This window comes from Semicossyphus pulcher, unplaced genomic scaffold (assembly GCF_022749685.1).
Source record: "Semicossyphus pulcher isolate SPU_LCO1_2020_fin unplaced genomic scaffold, fSemPul1.0.p SCAF_2, whole genome shotgun sequence".
NCBI classification, from domain to species: Eukaryota; Metazoa; Chordata; class Actinopteri; order Labriformes; family Labridae; genus Semicossyphus; species Semicossyphus pulcher.
Genome location: NW_027211693.1, coordinates 17,595,029 through 17,618,535, shown reverse-complemented (window position 1 = coordinate 17,618,535; position 23,507 = coordinate 17,595,029). Strand labels below are relative to the sequence as shown.

Below are 23,507 nucleotides of genomic sequence, written 5' to 3'. Positions count from 1 at the left end.
GCAGCGAGCGGGTGAAGAAGCAGGACTCGCAGCGCCGTGAATATATTGTCAGCACCCAAGGCCGCGGCCCTCAGAGAGCCCCCAGAGAGATAATACAGTTTATTTACCGCTTATGCATGAAAATCTGTGTGCTGTCTCTGTAGCCCTCAGTGTGAGGTCTGACTGCTTTAATTATTAGCCGCTGTGTTTAAAATGAAGCCGCCAGCATTTTCATTACGCGCACCATATTTATGCAAAACACCTTCACACAGGAAGTGTGTGTGTCCACCCATCTCTGCCTCCTCCACCCCTCGTTTCTTCTTCTCTAATGACTTCTCCTCTCTCTTATCTCTGCGGCTGTCCTGCCTTTCCACCTCCTCTCCTCTTCACTCTTTAAATCTGTCCCCACCCATCCCTCCTCCTCCTCCTCCTCCGCTCTCTTCTCCTCTCTCAAAGTCTCGTTTGCTCCCTCCTCGGCTCTTCATTCCCTCTTTGGAAACCGGCTTCCTCCAGGGCAGAAACTCTACAGCGCACTTTGTCTCCCTGTCCGCCTCCATCTCTGCTCCCCTCCTTCCATCCGTCTTCTTTATCCTCACTCTTTCACTCCTTTCACTCCTTCTCACAATACAATAGGTTTCAGGACCCATCTATAGAAAATTCCCATTTGCACTGCTTGCCTCTCAGCGGCTAGCTCTCATCTTATCACCGTTGGAGTTTTGTCCCGGCGTCACTGCTCAGAGGAGGAGATGAGAGGGAAGGAAACGAGCCTCAGCGAGGAACATTGTGAAAGGCAAACAAACAGCAGGGAGAGATTTAACACAACACGTCTTTGATTTTAATGCTTTGACAAATATCGCTCCAATACATCAGAAGAGAGCTGTTTAGATGTAAAAGAAAGGGCTTTAATAAATTACATCAGTACTGATAGCGCCATAACATTTCCTAGATAAGGAAATTAGAAAGTTCTAGATACAGCTAATGAGCTGGATTGATTGACAACCGACACATAACCCAATCCCAGCGCAGTTTCTGTGTCACCAACACAGACTCTAGTAACACAGGAGGGTCGAGCGGGAAAAGTTCAACAGTAGGCGACATCTCCAGTCACAACCGTACACATAAAGAGCTGCTGTGGATAAATGAGGTAATAAAAGGTCGGCGGTGTGGCGATACTTTGTTTACTAAAAGGTGATGAGAGATCCAGCATCGATCCAGGCCCGAGGTTCTCAAACTGGGAGGCTGGATAATCAAGGCTGAAGAATGTTAACGCGCTGAAGTTGCATTCATGTAATTAATTAGTGTTAGGAAGGCAGTGTCTCTCTGTTCAATCCTTTTTTTATTTAAAAGAAATTTCAGCTCTACTTTAATGATGGCAAATATGGGGGGGGGCATGGATATTTTTTGGCCTCTCATGGGGGGCATGACAAACAGTTTGAAAACCACTCGGCATACGATGTTTAAAGTAATAATCTCCAAGATTTTCATTTAAATAAAATGTGTGTTCAGTCTCTATCTATCGCAGAATGAGGTAACACAATGGTGATTGAGCCTATGGCCCACTGATGAAAGCCTTTGCATTTGCAGTATATAGTATAATTACAGACTGGGTGTCTGTGGTGACATTCGTGAAAAAGTGGCGCCCAGTTAGTGACGTGTTTTCCATCAGCCAGCAGTGGTTGGTCTGCCAGAGAGGGTAGGCACAGCTAAGCGGCTGCTTTGTCTCTGCAAGTGTTGCGAGTAAACAGTAATCTACTATGGCTGAACAAACAAAGAAAAGATCGATGACTACAGATACAACTTCAAAAATAGAAAAGAGAAAATCCAAAGAAAAAGAAACAAACTCGACGCTCAGATGAAGGCAAACAGTCTAAAAAGGAAAGCGACCGTCAGCGAGGAAAATCAAGAGTTACAACCGGAGCCAACCGTGGACGTCACACATGCGACACTGTCTGGATATCTGGGAAGTGTGCTCCTGCAATTACCGTTTATCGCCATAGGTGCCGCCAAAGAGAACGAAACTCAAGTCACAAAATACATGTATGCTGCTGATGTTGGCTGCAAATGAAGTTGAAATCTGGTCAAGCAGAGATCAAGTGTTTGCACTCCCACCAGGAAATAGACCCATCCCGTGAACAAACCACAGTTTTATTTTGCTCTCTCCCTCCTGCTTCGTCACATGCTGTTGCTTTCTCTGGGGAAATGGTGCCAATAACCAATGTCCAAAACGACGAATAACTAATGATATTCCTTTTTGTAAAATTTGTTTATTTAAATAGATTTTCTGTCTGCAGCTCACACAGTATTCGTTCCCCTCCACCCCTCACTGAAATTGTGTATTTGTCTTGTGTTTTGCTGAATTTGCTTTTTTTAAACGAGCCTATTGAACTCTACTTGTCAGGTAAAGATCGAACCCCAAGCTCTGCCCATGTGTTTACTGTCCTACTGTATTATTAACTCTTATTTCTCACCTGTGTTGTTTGTGCTGAAGCCAAAGAGAATCGAGGGAAGCAAAGTTCTAAATCTTAAGCACTTAGTAAAAAGCTAAATTAATAGAAAGGGAACAAAGGAAGAAGAAAATAGAATCAGAGATACAGCCAAGAAAAGACAGCTAGGGGCAGGGCCAGAAAACCGACAGAGACAAAAGAGTGTCACAGACTCTGACTGGGAAAAGACGAATAGCGAAGAGGAAGAGAAGGTGTTGAAGGAGGGTGAATGTCAGAAACCTTCTAAATAATCCACTGACTACTTAACACCTTCCAGCAGCCTGAAGTAGTCGACCTACTGTATAAGCAGATTCAGAGATAATTGACCTCAACACTGTGAGAGTGCGAGGAGAGAGATGGAGGGAAGCAGAGAGAGACAGAGGCAGAGATTGTGCCATGGTGTGAACTGCCATAGAGAGTAAGTAGGAGGTAGTGTTGTCACAGTGCATAATGGTGTTGCTATCATTATCAGCGGCTACACGAACAAAGAACAGAGAGCTGCTGTGTTTGTGCAACAGAACGTCAGAGCAGGTTCACGGGTCAAATGAGCAAGGAAGTGTGCGCGAGAGCACGTTAGACAGACTGTGTTTGTGATTGTTTCTGTAAGTGAGGAAGAGATTCGAGAAGTTTGCATGTGTGTGCAAGTTTTCACCTGCTAACATCCGGATTTTTTTGCTTAGTGGGAAAGGCTAGCATTCAAACCCGGGTCAGATGACTCTGCGGTAGACCTGGGTAATTATCTCCTCGGCTCCAATCAGCATAGATGGGAACACAAAACCTGTGTCCACATGCTAATCTCCTACCCTTTCCTGGTGCGACACTATGCTCCGTCGGTGACTTGTGCGACTCCTTCTTCTCAGCTAAATTCCGCCTCCGTCAGCGCTCGAACATCATTCCAAATTTGTTGCGCCGAGTTTAATTAACAGACAATAACTAACCCTGTTGCAGACGCGTTTGTGACGTCAGACGGTGACGAAGCAGAAATGAGACTCCACTGGCAATCGGAACAGACACAATAGACATCTATTATCAGATCTCCTCGGGTCTGAAAAACCTGCGTCAACATGCTAAATTTAGGTGGGAAAGGGGAAACTGTAAGTGAGTAAGTGAGAAGTGTTCAATAGCTGCTGATGGAGGCTGGTTACTGCACATGAACGATCCGTGTACATCCTCTCCATGTGCCGACTTGGACTCGTGCTCTCGTGGGTTGTTTTTCGCACTCTATTTTATTTTAGAGCTCTGCCTCAGAAGTTTCAGCGCTCAGCTTTAAATGGCAAAACTAAAAAGAGCCAAAGAGGACCAACATTTCACTGTTGATTATATTTAACACGGTAAAACCTCAAAAAGCACCGTTTTGTCACATTAAATAGATCAAATAAGAGATAAAAGTGAAACCGACACATCGCTGCCTCCTCTAAGCTACTCTACCTCTGTGATAAAGTAGAGCACTCTCTTAATACACTTGTTACATTCCTGCAGACTCACAGGCGGATTAATGCCCAACTTACTACAGGGCTTTAGTCAGGCGTTATTTTCTGCTATAAATCTGGATGATGCACAAAGTGGTTTCAGTTTAGAAACGTGCATACAGCCAGTACTTTACTTTGCAGAGGAAGCGCTGGCTGAGTTTGGAGCAGGAATAAATTAGATTTATGTCCAAATATTAGAAATAAGGTTGGCAGTCTTTTATTTTTTCTACGTTCCTTTGTGTTGTAGACCTTCACATTTAATTAGATCCTTTTTGTAGACACTTATTGTCAAAAGGAGTGCATGTAACCCTCCACAGGAACAAGAGCCAACTGTCACCCGGTGAACTCTGCAATAGAAACGGACAGCAAATGCCAACAATGGTACATCAGCTTAATGTGATGGTGTTTCCTGAAGTAGCTCCAGCTACAACCTTGAGTAAGAGGGAATGTAAGTCAATAGATCATTAGTCATTTATTTAAGATAGAAAGAAATACAAAAATCAGACATGTAAACGAGCTAAATTAAATTACAAAATTTTTTAATTATAATGAACATGGACACTGGTTTATTAAAAGGAAATACCACATAAACTGTCCTACTGCTGTAAAAGTACGCGTGAATTAATCCGCTTCTGAAAATAGTCCCCCAACGAATGCGCTATGTCCTCCTGTTTGATTGACATTTGCTAAAAACTACAAACTACCCTACAGTGCCCAGCTGTTTAAGAATTTCACTGAGCCTTGTTTAAAATTGAAACTGTTTTTTCCAGTAGGAACAATGTGGCTCTGGGTTTAGGGCAACAGGAGGGTAAGGAAAGGTCAAAGAGCATTGCAAGATAAACAAACACATTGTTGCTGTTGGTCTTTTTATAGATTTTGTGGACGATCAAAAAAATATAGGCAAACTCCAGTCATGTTCGTATTATTTTTTCCCTCCTATGGTTAATTGATGAGGACTCAAAGAAGAAACTGATGTAAGAAAAAAAATACAGCCAGCCCCGGTGTGTGTTACAGCCTCCCCTCAGATCTCTCCTGCTTATCCGTGCTCTGTCGCTTCCCTCATCCTTCTCCTCCTCTGCCCCTCCCTCTCACGCTAAATAGAAGCTGTGTGTGCCTGCGTTAGAAAGCCAGTCACATCCCTCTCACTCTTCTTTCCAGCCCCTCTCACAGTCTCTCCCTCTCTCCTTTTTTCATTTTCCCACCTCTACCTTTCTCTCCGTCTATCCTTGACGCTCCTCTCTCTCTCTCTCTCTCTTTCTGTCTTTTTTCTCTCGCTCTGCTCCCTCCAGCCTTCGCACCGTCCACGCCGACACCCTCCACCGAGTCTGCCGGAGTCACGGCCTTCAGAGCCTGACAGGAATTCAGCGCCTGCTTTTGCGTGCGTGCAAGTGTGTGTGTGTGTGTGTGTATCTGGGTCCTCAAGCATAGATGAAATATGAGCTGTTAAATATGAATGCTGGGTTATGTTCGGATGCCATGCAGACACGTCACTCATGCATTGAAGAGGAGTAATAACGTGCATGCACACACACACAGAGGCAACTAACTGCAGCTTCTGTTGTATTATTCTGCATCACATTTGCTATCCATTTGTCTGTGATACTTGGCACACACACCGTCAGTCAGGCACACACACAGGCAGGCCCTGGATTCAGGCTTCACTGACTTTAAACCTTGCTCAGGCTGACAGTAATTTCTGCCTCCAAATTACATTCCAATGGCTTCATAAATCTGCTGCCTCCTCCTCCTCCGCCTCTTTCTCTTTCCCCCTCCGTCTTCCTGCCTCGGCTTCTCTATCTTCCCCTCTTCCTCTCTCCCTTTTACTCCACTTCATTTTTTCTGTATGAACCTCCACCCTCCTCCTTTCCTCTCCGCCTCCATTTCACCATCTCTCTTTTTTTTTTCTCCCCCTCTTTCTCCCCCTATCACTTGTTTTCTCGTTTCCCCACACTCCTCCTCTCTGGCGCGGGCTCAGTAAATGAGAAACAGGGAGGCAGAGATGGGGAGGTTACGTGTGCGGGGTAGTTAAACAGTCACACTCAGACACACACACATAAATCCGTACTGATACATGCTACACAAACACACGCACACACACACACACACTCACAGATGTGCTCACACAGTCAAAGAAATGTGTAAATACACACAAACATGAGCACACATCCACAGTCAAACATCATAAACAGCACATTACGCTTTGATTGAAAAACAAGCATTTGTGCTGCAATATATTTTCCGCGCCTGGAAATTGACTTGTGCGGGCGTCCATGCAGCCACACACACACTTTTGCACACACGCTGCTGTTTTAATGAGAGTGTTCATTTTACGGATAGTGCCTCTAGGTGAAATAATCGCCAATGTTGGGCCCTGACGGCTGGTCCAAGTGCTCTCAGGCCAGTTGTCTTTATGGGCCACGCCGGACCACGAACACACCCCTCGTCTCCCCCGCTGCCGCTTTAACTGCTGCTCTGCTGCAGCCGGCACGCACACGCATCGGAAGACATGGGCGTAATATGCATAAGCACACAATGTAGACACCAACTTACGCATTAATACCAAGCGCAGGCACACACACGCGGCGAGGCAGAGGCCAACAGAGAACAATAGGGCCGTCTGACAATGGGGCTCCGAGGAATTCTCTCCTCCATATTAATATTCAGCAGAGTGGATGTAGAGAGAGTGTGTGTCAGCAGGGACGCATGCTCATCAACCTCGCTAACACAGGGGTTAGGCAGCCACATGATTACAAAGTACTCAGACTTTGGTCCCCAGCCCCACAACTATTAATCCCTAGCTCCTACTCCCTCACTTCCTATCTCCTCGCTCCCTACAGTGCACGGAGCGAGCACACTGCCAAGTATCGCAGCTGTCACTTTTCTTTGCTTTCCATTTTCTGAATTATCCAGAGCAGCCTGATGGAGCAAAGGGTGGATGGAAAATGGAGATTTGATATTGTCAATTTTCTGCAGCCACCCGCTGTAATGTTCCAAATGTGATAGAGCAGCGAGAAGGTCGACTGGAGGAGAATTTCAAAAACAAAAGGTTTCATTTTATTCCCGCTTTTTTCACTGAAAACGGCAAAAACACCCAGGTACAGTCTGCACACTCTGTTTACTTATTCTTTGAAGGTATAATACGGAGGATTTTTCCTTGCATTTTGTCAACAACACATTCAAACTGGGCCCCTCCTCCTGGGCTCTTTGTCACCAGAAGCTCACTCTCACTCTCTCGTGCGAGAACACACCCACCCCTCCGAGCTAACACCGACAGCATCACAGTTAGCTTTGTGCTAGCGTCAGTTAGCTTGTCCTACCCGGTTTGAGGCACCTGCCTGTACAACAGAAAGAAGGCCAACTCTGCATCGCTCTTTCGCCATGTTTGCCGGTCTGAATGGGGCCCAGTTGCTAATTTAAACCACTCCAACACTCACCTATACGCTGTGATTGGCTCAGGGAACCACAACAGCGCCCCTCCTGAAAACGTCCCGTGCAAAGCGATACAACAGAATGGATGCAGAGGGAAGGGTCTCACAAGGGTCTGCACACACACTCACCAACACACATGTATAGAGGCCCATAAAAAGTAAAAGTATGCAATTTATTTTTCTGGGAAAATCCTACTTATTATACCTTTAACTACCAACTTCATCATCCTTCTTAGCCTCATCCTCATCATCTCCTCATTATCACCTCATGTCACAGCAAACGCAAATGCAAGTAAACACACCTGTAATTCCAAACATCTGTAAGTTGTTCAAGGTCACTGCTAACAATGCACGTATTAAAGCTGCGGTTATATTACTGTGCATATGTTACCTACATCTGGAAGAGTGGAACTACATGAATCGCTTACAGGACATATTTGCACATCTGCAGGCTCTGCTCTAACAGATGTGTTGCATAAAGTGTCCAGCAGGTAGCCGGTGTTGTTAAGGTTGGACTAGTTATACTACAGCCTTCATTAGACCTGAGCTCACACAAAGGCAGATTATCTCTGTATGTTTATGTGCATATATTTGTATATGTTCTCAGTTTATCTCGTTGAGTTATCACAACCCTCCTCTTTTGGCCTCCAACAAAGCAAAGAAGAAATGCTAATATATAATAAAAGAGGGAAACAAAACAGCGAGAGCATTAGGACCGCACAGAAGCCTCGGTTAGAGTCTCATATTGAAGCGAGCCTGGAGGCCACACGGTTGTCATTGACTGCTTCACAACAGCAGAGTGATGTCTGTCCGCCTAAAGAGAGAGACGCTCTCTGTTACGCAGATAAAAACAACACAAAAAGACACGCAAAAAAAAGGGTCAGTTAGAAATGCTTTTGACCTCGACACTAAATGGGTCACCTGCTCTCTTTATTACCGTTTCTGCTCTGAGGTTTGAGGAAGTAATAAAGGAAAAGCTCATATGCAAGATTTGTTTTGTGGGAAAATAGAGGAAAGATATTGTCCACTTTATTACTGAGTGTGATTCAGCTGTTTGCTGCGTCCCCTTACTGTTTAACATACAGCGGCAGAAACAATCAATGCAGCTCAGCATCAGCATCTCTCTCTACATGTCATTGCCAGCCCAATCCAGATCTGAACCCCACTGTAAACCTCCTGAATGTGACCAAGAGGAAGATAGATGGTCACAGCCATCGGGCAAAGACGAGCTGCATGAATTTCTGCTCCAATAGCGGGCTAACGCCACCCAGCAGCAATGTGACGCGTCATTGTCATTGACGTTGTCGTCACCAGTCGTCATTTTCTGCAAGTAAAAGACCTTAATGAGAATATTTGATTTAGAAGTAGTGACAAATGTTGTATACAATGAAACAAAAGATCATTTCACACAAACACAAACCTATACAAATAGTAGAACCAACATATTTTTGCAGGGGTCTCTTATTTTTTTTCCGGAGCTGTTTAAGTGCAGATTGCCGGTTTTTCTTTTGCACATTTTTCTTAATGTCCAAACGTCACCAGAGAAGAGTTACTCATGGTGTTAAGGACCGGCCTTATGTGGATACGTGACAGTAATAAAAGGACTTTCAAAAAACAAATGAATGGACTTTGACCAGAAATACAAGAAATAAACTAAAGAAAAAAAATGCTCTGTAACATCTCTGTGTGTCAGCCCTGTGATTGCGATCAGATCAGGGTGTACTCCGCCTCTGGCCCAATGACAGCTGGGATAAGCTCCAGCCCCTCCTGCGACCCTGAACAGTATAAGCGGTATAGATAATGGATGGATGGATAAAGAAAACAAACATTTTAAAGCCATTATTTAAGCTTTTGTGTCCAACAGTCCAAAACACAAAGGGATTCAAATTAACTTGAAAAAGACTCAGAAATGCAACAAAAGTATTTGAGAAACTTTAAGTTCATTTCTGTCATTTGGTAAAAAAAATGCTTGAATAATCATAAATTGAAATGTTCTTTCACTGTACTCATTAACTTGTTGGCTTAACATTTCAACTCCAGTGAATTCTCATATTTTGTATTCAGTTTTAACACACATAGCTGCCAAAGAAGCAGTGAATATATATCCTGATATAAGACACCTAAAGCAACCTCATGTCACTCTGTTGTTGGCTTTATATTTGAACAGATGACCGACCTTTACCCGTCTGATTAGACGTGATGATTTTTTCTATGCTGTGTGTGTGTGTGAATGTTAATAAGGACGCTGCTAACACACTTGACATTGTACATTTTATAGATCTCAGCAGAAAATGCCTTCATAAACTGCAGGTGATAATATGAAAGGTGTGAAACATGTATAAAAGGAGCGATAGAAAAAGGAGCTCAAAGCCCTTTGAGCTGCAGTGAAAGACGTCTGACTCCGTGTCAAGGTGTATCTATTCACCTTTTACAGACCCTTTGTATCTGGAATCTTTATTGCACGAATATTGAAGGATTGGATACATGCTGACTATTAACAAGGGAGATATTTCCTCATGAAAGTGGTACAATTGCTTTAACAGTTTGCTGAGATACAGATTCTCCCTCTCCTATGATTATACTGTCTCCCTTTCTCCTGCTAACTCCATGCTCTGACACACGCTGCCTAATGCTCCTTATTTCCTGCGTCTCCCGCTCACACTCCCTCCAGCAAGGCTGAAAATCCATCACAAAAAGTTTTTAGGACAGCCTTGACATTATACAGATAGAGCCTCACATATCGATGTCTAATGGGCAATGGCAGCGAGCTGTGGAAATGCTGCTGATGTTCAATATTCACATCTTGTCCCGAGCAGGCAGACATTCAGCCTGCGGTGGGCGAAGATTAGTGCAGAGTGTACGGCTAGTTCTGGACCAGACTCCGCAGCCAATTAAAGCGACTTGTTTTAAAACGACAGCTCGTGTTATTAAAGGTGACATCTGCTGTTAATTCATGACTGATGACACCCAATTAAAAGTCTTCATTTGAATTACGATTATACTTCAGAGCCGCTTAAAAGTGTTGGTCTCCACAGTATTAACACAAGAGGGTTTAATTATTACACATCAATCAATGAATGGAGTTAGCAGCTTTTAATGTTCATGCAGCACCAAACATAAAGCTCTGTATATATGCGGACTGTCCTTGAACACACCATTATCTCACGTCTCCTTAAATGCCAATCACAGAGTCGACTTAGCGCTTACCAAACATCATCTATTTAGCATTCTGTGCCATCTCCAGCTGTTTTTCGTTGGCCGCACTCTGCAACATATAAATCAGTTCCCTATACCGCAAACTGCATACATGTCTGGAGCTTTTGCACCACATTCAACCCAACTTCATCTCACACCAACCCTCCAACCACCCACCGAACTGCACACCCAGTTAAACACATTCCTTTCCATTTATGGAACCAGCGAAAACACCAATCGTGATTTAAAAACACACACAATCATCCTCACTTTGGGACGTTTTGTGCATAATTTGGGGCGATTTTAAACACTCTTCAAGGGTACACACACGCACAGGCATAAGCCTGTTGACCAACTTCTCGGCAGCAGCATGTGTCCTTTGAAAATGAAAATGAGGACGGCTTTATTTGTCTCTATTTGTGTTTAAGCAAACGGCATGATAATTTCCCAGTTGGCTATGTAGTCTACTTACTGTGGGATGAAGTGAACAGACGAATGAGAGCAGCAGAGCAGTTAATGGCCTTGATGAATCTGTCTCTGTACACTCAGTATGCCTGATGAAAACCTTATATTTCTAAAGCCAGCAGTCACTGGGGGGTTCGATTGTGCACACAAGATACAGGCACTTAGCGAGTGCTGGTTAATGAAAGCGCCGAAGCTTTGTGTGGAGAGAAAAAACATATAAAACACAGTTACCTTAATGGGAGGCGTGTCTCCGTTGGGAGCTTAGTGTTGCACATATGCAGCGTTGACCTTCAGGAAGTGTTTTCACGGGGTACTTAATTTTAAGAGGTATAACCGTTCTGATGGGGATAATTATTTAGGCCGTACCTTTTAGTATTCCGTATTGTGCCAATGTTGAAACTGGAAATTAAAGAAGCAAAGACAGCAAAGCATTTCATTTCTGCAGCTCCATAAAAGCACCTTGATTTTTATTGATTCAGCAGTAAAGACATGTTAGATACTCTGCCAATACTTGGCGATTTTAGGGGTGAGTAAAGAAGTTGAAGGTTTGACAGGTAGTGAAATATTTTACCATTTCCTGACATTGAACTTATAAAAGTTTAAACTACATCTCTTCTGCTCTCATTCATTATATGAGCGTCAGGAAAAAGTTTCCAATTTCCTCAAACACCTTGTTAAACGTATCCACTGCCCTTTCAAAATAAAGCTCCAATGCTGTACTTTTCCTCTGTCTCTTCTCAGGCGGCTGCTCGCTGACGCTCGGCCAGCTGTCCCGCTGAAGCAAACAGCAGTCGGCTCTACCTTGAGGAAACCAGAGGGCGATCCATTTCTGCTAACCTGCGAGAGAAACTTCTCACACTGAGCCGCGTGACTGGCCATCACGCGCTCACAGCGGACTATATGCGGCGCGCACTGTCAGCTTGCTTTGCTGCCTCTGAAGATAATCTGTGTGAACTGGAAAAGAAGTGATCAAACATTTAACAGAGGAGAGTGAGGCTGAAAGTGAGAGGGAACGAGGAAACGAGGAGTGAGAAATACGTCTCCCTCTGAACCAGCTCGCACAGCCTGCGATCTGCGTCAGGCTGACCTGTCCATCACAGCCTGAGACGCACTCATTACCACGACTGAGGTGTGAAATGTTGTAATAACTGTTATAATACACCCTATAATAACGGATCACTGTTGCATACAGACTCTGGTGGGTTTTTCTCTCCTTTTTGCATCGATTAAAGCACTACATGGTTACTCACAGCAGGTGTAGCATGGCACTGAACTATTTTTGAATGACCCACTGCTTGCATGAGTATCCAGGACTGCTACTGACTTCGAAGAAGGACCCTTGAGCCCTCAACCATCTTCTGACTGTCTGCCCAACTGTAGCATTTGGGTGTGGAGGGCTGGTTTCAGAATTAGGCCTTTGGATGCTTGTTGAAGATGACTTGAGTTGGCAGGCCTAAAAGCCCCCTACCCCAGAGAGAGAAAGAGCTTGGCAGTAGGACACACACTGCACACAAATGTGGGTGCCGAAGCGGCTTTGAGCCATGCTGGTGCTGCTACTCGTGGAGCCCTGGAGTACAGGCTATCATCATCCCTATCATCATTCACCCAAGCTGAGGAAGATTCAACGGCCCCGAGGAGCCAGGCTACACTTCTGAACGATTCAGAGAAGAGTTGGAAAGTGTGCTAACACACAGAGATCCACGGCTACACCCTAAATCACACGGAGAGACGCGCTGATACTGCTCTCCACAAATCCTCGATACCGGGAAGACAAAGCTTCTGCGGACTTGAAAAGACACAGAGACTGAGCAGGTTAGCGAGCCCTCTGCAATCACATCCCGGGTCGCTCAGACCTTTTACACAAACACACACACACAGATTTTCTGTCTGCATTCAGAGCAATGACCAACATCATACTTACATCTTGCTCTCAGCTACATAATAGGGGGGGGAAAAGGCAAATACGCACTGGTTCTGTGCTCCAACAAAGGCTTTTATTTCAGATCCTGATTGAAATGTTAAGGGGGAAAACATGCCACAAAGAGAGACGAAGGCGAGGACGCTGAGGCCTAGAGGGACTGAAAATGAGAAGTGGGGAGGGGAGGAAGGGAGGCGGGGGTGTTGCTGCTTCTAAACAAAAAAAAAAAACTTGGTTGCCATAGATAAGAGGACAGAGGAGGTCTAGGCGGGAGGACTGAAGCAGAGCTGATTGATCCAATGTCAGCGTGTAGGAATCATCGACAGGCTGAAGAGGTAACGATAAAAGAGGATTAGAAATAGATAGAGACAGGGGAGGAGGACGACTGCACGGACACTCCTGTAAACAAACCTGAGAGTGGATATAATGAAAGATTCTGATGGGGAGGAGATGAAGGTGGGCGGGCGATAGAGGGAGAGGGAGACGTGAGAAAGGAGAGCGCCGAATGAGAGAGCGACAGTTGGGAGAGAGAGAGCGAGCGAACGAGCCAGGAAGGGGAGAAGGTGGGGAGACAGAAAATCTAAGGATCTTTAAGAGGACGTGTCGATAGGAAACCTTGGCATGTAGGCAAACACACGCACGGGCCTGTGCCAAGAGGATGTTTATGAAAGGGAGGCAGGAAAGCATATGCTAGTTGATATTCATGCATTCTCTATAGGGTCTCAGCTTCTACCTTGTGCGTATGTGCCTTACTTTTCCTGACTCTCATACGGTAGGAATGCTTGGAAATAGTCAGATTTACCTTGAAAATATAAGAAAAACCCAATAATGTCTGTGCTGAATTGCGTAGCATAAATTCATTTTCCACCTGTACATATCAAACACTGCCTGCATGGAGCCGAGGCAGGAAGTGGATATTGTTGATGTAGTTCTATTTCATACATACACACTTACAGATGCACACTCAAGCATGTGCAGGTAAAGAAATGTAGCTATTTTTATGCCCGTCTTACATGAAAAAAAAAACAATACCCAGTCGTTCTTTGTGCAGCAAACTCCGCTGATTCTGACTCCAGTCTTTGCTGCCAGGAACTCATTTCCTCTCTCCTCCTCTGACTGACTGTCCAACTCTCCATCTGTCTCCTTCCCCCTCACCCCCTCCCCCCCCTCCCTTAGTCTCTTCTATTGTTGCCATCTCTTGTTTGCTTTGCATGGATTTTGACTGCAGCCAAGGGGCAATTTTGCATCTAGCACTGAGTTCACATACAAATACACACCAACACATACATGCGTGCACAGAAGGGGAAGGGGGGAAAAAAACACTTGCCTTCAGAGGATTTGTTTATCAAATGTGCTGTCAAATCATGTCAGGCGTTTCACGTCAGGGCACATTTTCCAGCCGCAGGCTCACCAAAAGAAAGCATTCAAACGAGTACACCACAGTGTAATTTCTACAACTTTCACCACTGTATATGATCCATCTTCTATAAATAGCGCGCTGAGACTGTGCGCGCACAGAGATCATTTTATCTAAATTGTAAATTTATGTTACTGATGTTGGTGTCAGAGATTTGCCAGGAGACAAGTCATAAAACATCGGCAGAGGAACGTATTAATGTTGCAGAAAAATGCTTCTCTGTTAAACATCTCGCTAAAACATTTCTGGGGATTTCAAGACCACTTTCCTGAATAATTTATTGAAATTTCAGGAACAATAACAACCAAGAGGAAACATGCATTATACATGTCAGCTTGTAGTGCTACTGTGCTGAGTGTATGAATGCTTTGTGTTTGCCTATTAGTGTGTAGATTTCTCTGCGTGTGCTTTGGTCATAACCTCAAACAGATGCCTTGATTCTCATAACACAGCAGGAACCCTGCTTTTCTATTGTTTACTGTACATGCATTGTCTTTAGTTTCACTGAGGGGTCAGATACAGTGCAGTCACAACAAGTTTACCACTTCTGTTGTCCTCAAAGCGATCAGCACTGTCAGCAATTAATCTGATTCTCTTCTCCCTGATCTCTCCTCCATTTTAGTTTCATGTCACTCACTCCATCCCAGTTAATCTCCCAGGAAAAAAAGTCTTTCTCCCTCATTTTCCCTCCCTGCAACTGTCACTGTCCAATTTTCTCCATCTCCGTCATTCCTTTGCTTTCTCTGATTCTTGTAATCTTCCTCTCAGGCTCACTCCACCCTTCATCGCACTCTCTGCTTCTAATGTCCGTTTTTCTTCTGCTTGGTCGCTCTGACCCATAAAATACTGAGCGGCCCCTCTAAAGTATGTCGGACGGTTTAATAACCACATATTTCTCACTTTAGACATAAGAAACCTAACTTTAACAGAAGGTAGAAAATACACCCCTTGGGTTAAGCGATTTTGCACCAATAGGTTGAATGTGTGGTTTGCCCACAACTCTATCTACATGAGTGTATTGGTTACTTCATATGTTTTAACCAAGTTTCCCATTTCCTCTCTTTTAATCAGGAGGTGTGCACAGAACCAACATGGCAGCTGAGAGTCTTGCTGAGCTCCGCGATTGGCTCTTCCTGCTCCTCCTGTGCCTCACCTTATTGGCCGAGGTGCTGGAACTAGCAGCAGCGGCAATTGCCATGGAGACCGGCGAGGGAGACGAGGGCATTGTTTGTCCCTCTGTGTGTCGCTGCGATGAGGGTTTCGTCTACTGCAATGACCGCGGCCTCAGCATCATTCCTCCACTACCGTTAATGGCTGCTATCCTCTACTTGCAGAGCAACCGGCTGAGTAACGCTGGGCTTCCTCCCTCACTGGAACGCAGTACTTCCATACGAGTAATTTACCTGTATGCCAACCAGTTGGATGAGTTCCCTATACACCTCCCGCCCTCATTACGGGAGCTCCATTTGCAGGATAATAATATACGAACGTTACCGAGATCAGCTCTGGCCAAGTTACCATTACTAGAACGTTTGCACCTGGACGATAACTCTATATCAACAGTTAGCATCCAGGAGCGAGCTTTTTCTGGGACTCCACGGCTTAGACTGCTGTTTCTGTCTCGGAACCACCTGTCGAGCATTCCTGCAGGCTTGCCAGCATCGTTGGAAGAGTTGCGACTGGACGACAACAGAATCAGCACCATCCCAACGCATGCCTTTCGAGGACTCTCCTCGCTGCGACGCCTGGTCCTGGATGGGAACCTATTGGCCAACACTCGCATTGCAGATGACACCTTTTCCCGTCTCGCAAACCTGACTGAGCTCTCACTGGTCAGGAATGCCCTGCAGTCTCCACCTGTTAACCTACCATCAGCTCACCTTGTGCGACTCCATTTGCAAGACAACGGAATGACTCACATACCACGAGGGGCGCTGGATGGGATGCGGCATCTACAGAAGCTGGACCTGTCGGGAAACAATCTCACCAGCCTCCCACGAGGACTCTTGAAGGACACTGAAAGCCTGGAGCTACTACTGCTGCGAGGAAACCCCTGGTATTGTGGCTGCAACCTTCGCTGGCTCCACGCCTGGCTGCACAGCCGGGGGGCAGCGGTGACAGTCAGGGGTTTGACCTGTCAGGGGCCTGAGCCTGTAAGGGGTCAGGTCCTGAGGGACCTAACCTCCCTGATGGAGCAGTGTGAAGGCCCCCCTGCTGGTCCCAGTCCTGGAATGGGTATGAACCCAGGAGAAAAAGATGGAGGAGCGGAAGATAGTGTTGGAGGGGGCCATGCAGTGGCTTCAGTCCCCCATGGCAGCACCACTACTACTTCCCTGTTGGTCCCCACACAAGGTTCCCTCTTCACCTTGCGAGCCAAGCGGCCAGGCCTTGTTATGCCTCTGCCTCCCGGTGAAGGGGGACAGGTATCTGGAGAGGCCCTGGAGCTGACTGTAAAACCTCTCTCTTCGCACAGTGTATTGGTGAGCTGGTTGTGCCCACAGCCAGCACCCTCCTTCCGCCTATCATGGCTCAGGCTGGGTAGCAGCGCAGCTCTTGGTTCCATAACAGAGACTCTGGTACCTGGAGAGAGGAGGCAGTACCTCCTAACCCAGCTCACCCCACGCTCCCATTACCTCATTTGCCTGCTGCCACTTCGACAGGAGTCCTCCTTTGGAGGCTCCAGCATGGGATCATCTCGAGCTGGCAGCATAAACACAGACAGTAAAGACTCTGCCCCAGCCTGTGCTCAGATAGAGACTGGAGATGCTCAGGTTAGCTCAGGAGGAGAGGGTTCAGATAGAGAGGGTCAGGACTCTGAACTAACAGCCCTGCCATTGGCTGGGATCATAGGGGGTGCCACAGCATTGGTAAGCTTGCTGTTAATCTTTGGCATCTTCTGCTGGTACGGACAGAGAGCAGGTTACGTGTCAGGGGACTCAGGCTCGTACAGCAGGGGCCGTGGTGGAAAACATTACGATGACTATGTAGAGTCAGGCACCAAGAAAGACACTTCCATCTTAGAGATCAGGGCCCCTCCTGCAGGGTTTCAGATGACAGCTATGGCCCATCAGCCCCTGCAACCAAGGCTGGAGGATGTCACCTACATCCACACCATTTTCCCTTCCTCTTCCTCTTCCTCCCAAGCTAACGGGACCTACCGGAGCAGCCACGGAGCTGGAAGTCTCAACGGCACCATCCTCAGCCAAACCAGCCACCATCATGTCACATATGGCACTAACCGTGGCTACAGAGAGGGCGGCATCCCCGACATAGATTATGCCTACACGTGATGATACAGGGACGAACTCCCTGAGCCACAAATGCCAGGCGCCATTTCTATGATGACGATCCCTTGGCTGGTGGCCGTTTTGTCCTTGGTTTCCAAAGTACCCTCTGTGCCTCTGCTGGTTCTGATTGGTTTGCTAGGTAGAAAAGACTTGAGCTATATTGATTGGACAATGCTATTGAGTGACAGACGTAACAGTCCTACTATACTCTCCTACTGTACTACATTATACAGTAGACTCTTCTTTCAGCGCTACTTATAGTTATAAATGGTTACGTTTGCTCTTTTTGGATATCTGAGTGTCTTTCAAACCTACTGTTCTTCTCAGCTCATAATAATACACAGTAACTTATTTGAGGTTGATACTAGGCTTAGCTGATTTAGCAGGAGATATATTTATAATATGAGGAAAAGGCACTTGATGTGTATAGAGATAGCTCTCATATCTTCCTACCAACTGTAAGCTCTGTGCTGTGTAGATAAAAGGGATGACAGGGGAAGAAATCAATGGTTGTTATAACCCACAGATGACAATGCATCATGGTTGACATGAAAAGATGTGTTCCTAACCCCCTCCTTTTCCTCTAGTTTACCCCCCTCCTTTTTAATTTTTCCTCCTTTCCGCCTCTTTTTTTTTTTGGCTGAGGCTCTTTCCTTTTATTTCTCTCTTGTCTTTTGTGGTGCCTTGAGCAGAGGACGACTTTGTTCTCGCCAAGGGAGCTGACAGCAGTGATAACAGTTCTGACAGAGACGGGAGACACAAACCACAGCATAGGGAGACTAATGAGAGGGGGAAAGAGAGCGGGAGAGTGGGGGGCTGATGGATAGATGGATAGATAGAACATAAAAGAAGACAGAGAGGGGGAAAAGCAAGAAAGAGGGCTGCTGTTTTCGGGGATGAGACAGTGAAAGAGGTGTGTTAGCTTAAGGCAGAGAGTGAATACGGGGAAGGGGGAAAAAAAGGGAAGAAAGGAAGATAAGCGAAAGAAGGGCGTGTGACAAATTCAGCAGCAGGAGGTAAAAAAAGCAGACAAAAGAAAAAGAGGATGGGGGACCGTGAAGGGTGCGGGCGGGGTACAGAAGAGAGGTGACAACTGGAATAACGTGGCATCATCCAAAAACTGTCTCAAGTTTTACCCACAGTGTATTCACTACTGCAAACACCGGAGCGATAGCAGTCATTCCTTCGAGGACTGATGTTTTCAGTTGCCTGGGACGATAACAAGTCAACGGGTTTTCACCCGATGCTTTATGAATCATCATTACAACACGTTTCCACGCCTCATCGTGATTTCAGACATGTTTGTAGGAAAACGGGAGGAAGAGCGGCATTGCAAGACAAATGATTACATAGAGAAGACGACTATTTAAAATCTTCCCCTCAGAATTCAGAAAAATTACTGCATGTACCTAATTTATACTGTGGTCTGGTCTCATTTTTAAATTACCTTTGCAAATGAAGTGGAAGAAACCTAATCATACATCCTATAATAGTAACTCATTATCTTCAGGGCCTGGTTAAATCTTGTTAATTGAAAATAAGTTTGAGCAGCTAATTTTTTGGGCGAAAGTTGGCATTACTCTTTTGGAGGTACTGTTTGCTGAAACTCACATCTTCAATTCTCTTCAAGAAGAGATGAAGCTATTATATCTACTGGCAGTCAAGGGCCATTAAAGGGGTGTTAAAAACACAGGAGGGTGGAGGTGGAGACAATGGATACAATTATCCATCAGGGTATTTGTAATTTCATATTGGTGATAATTAAATGTAAACAGACTTATTTTTTGAGATGTATCAGAAAGTTCCAGAACAAATTACCAGCCGTGATTGCCTGGTTTTAAATCATCTATGAAATTATCGGTTTAACAAATTAAAGTGTTTCATCATGATGATGCAGTCCTCACATAAAACTCCAACATTGCCCTAAAGAAGTAATGCTTATTTATTTGAAAAACGCCCTCGTAAATCAGAGATTTCAGAGTAAGAGCTTACACACTATGGAGAAATATAACGCTTGGCAAATTTGTCATGTTTTAGGACACTGATTACTCACGGCAAAGTTTTCCAGACAAAAATTGCAAATATATTTGTTTCCCATTTGTGAGTATTTGCTGCTTTTCTTTGAGTGATATTAAATTAAAAATCTTTCTCTTTGGGACCCTTTCAGATTTTAATTTGAAGAACTTTGACTATTTACTTTCTCACTTCAAAACCACTGAAACTTCCAGCTTGATGTGAAGACTTCTGACTACTTCAGTTGAATCAGGTCGCCCGGTTTTAAAGGCCTTAGTAGAACATAGATGCAGTTGTGCTAACAGGGATCACAGCCTTACCGCCACACTGTGCAGCTCAACAAACAAACACACGGTAAGAAGGACGCCTCTCACTGACCCCACTAATATACTTTAAGGGAGGAGGAACTTGAAAGGAAACACTCGCAAACAGCCAGAGATTCACAGAGGAAGAGGAGAGGGAGGACATAAAGAGTGAGGCCGTAGAGGGGAGGATGGGGAGGACGGATATATATATATAGAGCCTGTAAGTGTTGAAACCCATTCTTACTTTCAGTCGCTCTCTTTCTCTTTTCCGACCTGTGTTACTGTACACCAGTAACGTTGCAGGAGCTCCGGTGTGGGTGTTTAGGTTCGTTTTTTTGTTATGTTGTTTTTCTGAAAGCACTGACGCTTCCTTTCATTCTGTGCAGAAATCCTTTTCCTTTAAAAAGAGTCACCCTCAGATGTGATAATGAAGACACTCTTATGTATAAACATAAAAATGGGTGCAAAATGCTATTCCATTTATTGGTCTGTCGTCTTTTTTTCTACACAGATGAATAAAGACTTCTAAAAGGAAAAGCAGTTTCATGAGTTCTCCTTGAGTGTGTGTGTGCGAGTGTGTGTCTGTGAGGGGTTCATTAAATCTGAAACAAAGGCTGAAGATATCAAATAATGCACTAGGATGGCTTAAAAAAACAGAAATCAATGGAAGGCTCAGATTATTAATATGATTCATGACGAGACGGAGTGGTCCTCGTTAAATCACACACACTGGATGAATTCTTCGCCTGCTTTTCGCTCCGATTCCATTCGGAAGGATCAGCCGGCCCGACGCTGACGGACTGATTTTAGCCCGAGAACTTCCTGTCCTAGCGCGCGTTTAACCACGCAGAGCATGTGTGCGTGGATGTGTTTATGCTCTCCGCTTCTGCGTTTGGTTGAAGACATGCCTCTCATCCTAAGTGAGTGCTAATGCTTGTGTAAGCATGGATCAATATAACGAACAGGGGAGTGTATAAGTGTCCATCCAAGAGTAAGTGATGGCGCTGGGTGCTTGTGAAGGACGGAGTCAGAGATATATACTTCATGTGTGAAGAGTGAGACGCGTATGAGAGGGAGATAAAGACAAAGAGCCGACTTCACATGAATGTTTTTCTAAAAGGTTGATGATTATATATATGTGTGTGTGTGTGTGTGTGTGTGTGTGTGTGTGCCAACGCAGACTGTAAATGTGACGTCTCCGCTCTGCCCTGAGTTCTCATCCGTCATTATGTGGGCCTTTCACTGACGCAGTCCATTATCTAGCGTCGAGCCCTCCAGCTTAATTATTCTCACTCACGTTTCACCCAACAAGAACATAAATACAGACTGCAGAGGCTGCAAAATGTGTCGTTACACTGTAAAAAATCACAGTGGATTTCCTCATATGTCTATTAAGTTGCATCGCATGTACCGCATGTCGTCTATCAGAATTAAATCCGATACAGAGAACGGAATATGTTTGTATCTACAAGCACAACAGAGGTCTCCTCAGTTTTAATGCCTTTGTTTTTATCTCTGAATGCTTCGCCTCCATTCTTTAACAAATGAGCTCAACTCAACGACATGCAATAAAATGGTCGATGCATTTTAAACTCAGTATTTTCCTCACCACAGGGCTGTTAGCTGTGATGTAGAGCTGCATCTCACCGTAAAGTGTCCTCCGGTGTTTGCATGCATTATAAGCTTCCTCAACAAAAGGTCAATGTATTCCTGTGAGTGCATGCATCTGGCGAAATGTAGCATGCATACATTAATGTATATATGCATGCTCCAGAAACAAAATCATTTCCACACGGCCATGTTTGTTTGGCTATAAACATCATTCAGTGTCGGTGAAGAAGAAGGTACACTATCTCTAACACCTGTTGTTCTGTCAAAAGGATCATATCTCAAGCATTCACAGATTTAGTAAATTCAACCCCACTCATTACCTCAGCTGTAAATCAACACAATGCAAACATACAAAGTTAGATTTTATAGTAAAAGTCATAGTTTTGGGTTGCTGGTTTAGCTCAGTTGGTAGAGCAGGCGCCCCATGTGCAGAGGCTACAGTCCTCAACGCGCCGATCGCAGGTTCGACTCCAGGTCTGCCGATCATTTGGTGCATGTCATCCCCTACTCTCTCCTCCCCACATTTCCTGTCTCTCTTCAGCTTTCCTATCCATTAACATCCTGCTGTTTTGATTAATGGTAAAGACTATAATCAGCATACAGACCCGGGTCAAATGACTCTGCAGTAGACCCGGGTAATTATCGCCTCGGCTCCAAACGGCTTCGATGGGAACACAAAACCTGTGTCGACACACTAACCTCCCTCCGCCCCCTCTCCGGCACGATGCCATGCTCCTTTGGTAACTTCTGCGACTCCTTGTCATCTCAGCTACAAATTCCGCCCGTCTCCATCCGAGCAGCGCTCGAACATCGTTCCAAACGTCGCACCAAGTTTAATTAACATGAATGAGTAATAGACACAATAAAGACCTAACCACCGTAACATCTTCACTGTTTACTAAGCCAGTTTCGGGCGCGTTTGTGACGTCAGACGGTGACGCAGCAGAAAAGAGACAGACAGGAGTATACTTCACTGGCAATGGGAACGGAGACAATCGGCATCTATAAGCGGGTCTTCTCAGGTCTGAAAAACCCGCGTCAACACGCTGAATTCAGGTGGGAAAGGGGTATGAAAGTCATAGACACTCTTCTGTTGTCCTGTAAGTCACAGGAGGACCCTGATGGAGCTGGATAACAAACACCGACATGTTTCTCTGAACACACACACACATTGCAAGAAACCAGTGGAAACCCTCAGAGGTTTAAACTGATCCAACAACAACAACAACACATTAAGCTGTGGTTTTGGGTTCCTTAGTAGCAATGGATGGAGAGGACAATAGTCGAGATAAACAAGGTGGAGAGAACACTGAGTGAGCCTCCAGGGGATTATAACAACACCACCTGTATGAGGCCACTGTGGTGCTGCTGAAAGACGCCTTTTACTGAGAGGAATGAGATAACCATAACTCTGCTGTAAGCATGTAGAAAAAGATAACCAAATTGTGCTTTTACTGGAATTGTCCTCCATTAAACTTCCAGGGCTCGTGTGTTTTATCTTTTAATTTAGCTTAATTGTGGGCCCGTGTACGGTGCATTTCTGCGTAACCTTGCTGTTAGGAAATCGGGTGAAATTAAAAGCATTTATAACCTTAGGTAGTTCTTTGTGCTGTTCTGCTGATTATCAGTCCTCGCCTGACATTAAGTGAATAATTGATGGATTCCTTTTCTTCAAACCATCAGCCATGCAGTTTCATCTCCAGCTACACGAGTAAACCGTGAAGAGAAACAGCTTCAGCTGAGGAGCGCTTCAGGCTCCAGGGCTCCTGCTGGACGAGGGTCTTCCACGGCTCTCAGCCTTCACTCATGCTCGGCTGGCTGCCCACCTCTGCCGGGCTAAACTCTGCACCGCGCACACACACACACACACCTCGACACTTGTAGTTATGGCAACTTGTGATTTCTCCCGAGTCTCAGTCTTTGTCCGGCAGACGCAG

The 23,507-nt window shown here is 45.1% G+C and overlaps 2 protein-coding genes across 3 annotated transcripts in view; one reads left to right on the top strand and one right to left on the bottom strand.

The window, feature by feature from the left end:
* Positions 1-23,507, bottom strand: part of macrod1 (mono-ADP ribosylhydrolase 1) — a 124,689-nt gene that overhangs the window by 80,941 nt on the left and 20,241 nt on the right. The gene's annotated exons all lie outside the window — the stretch shown is intronic.
* Positions 12,749-20,484, top strand: flrt1b (fibronectin leucine rich transmembrane protein 1b). The gene is made up of 2 exons (XM_069669791.1): positions 12,749-12,831; positions 15,426-20,484. Exon 2 carries the CDS (start codon positions 15,446-15,448, stop codon positions 17,642-17,644), a length of 2,199 nt encoding a protein of 732 aa, XP_069525892.1. The 5' UTR covers positions 12,749-12,831; positions 15,426-15,445; the 3' UTR covers positions 17,645-20,484.

Excerpts from the sequence above, each read along its gene's own strand:
- flrt1b (XM_069669791.1), top strand. The coding sequence starts at position 15,446 with ATGGCAGCTGAGAGTCTTGCTGAGCTCCGCGATTGGCTCTTCCTGCTC.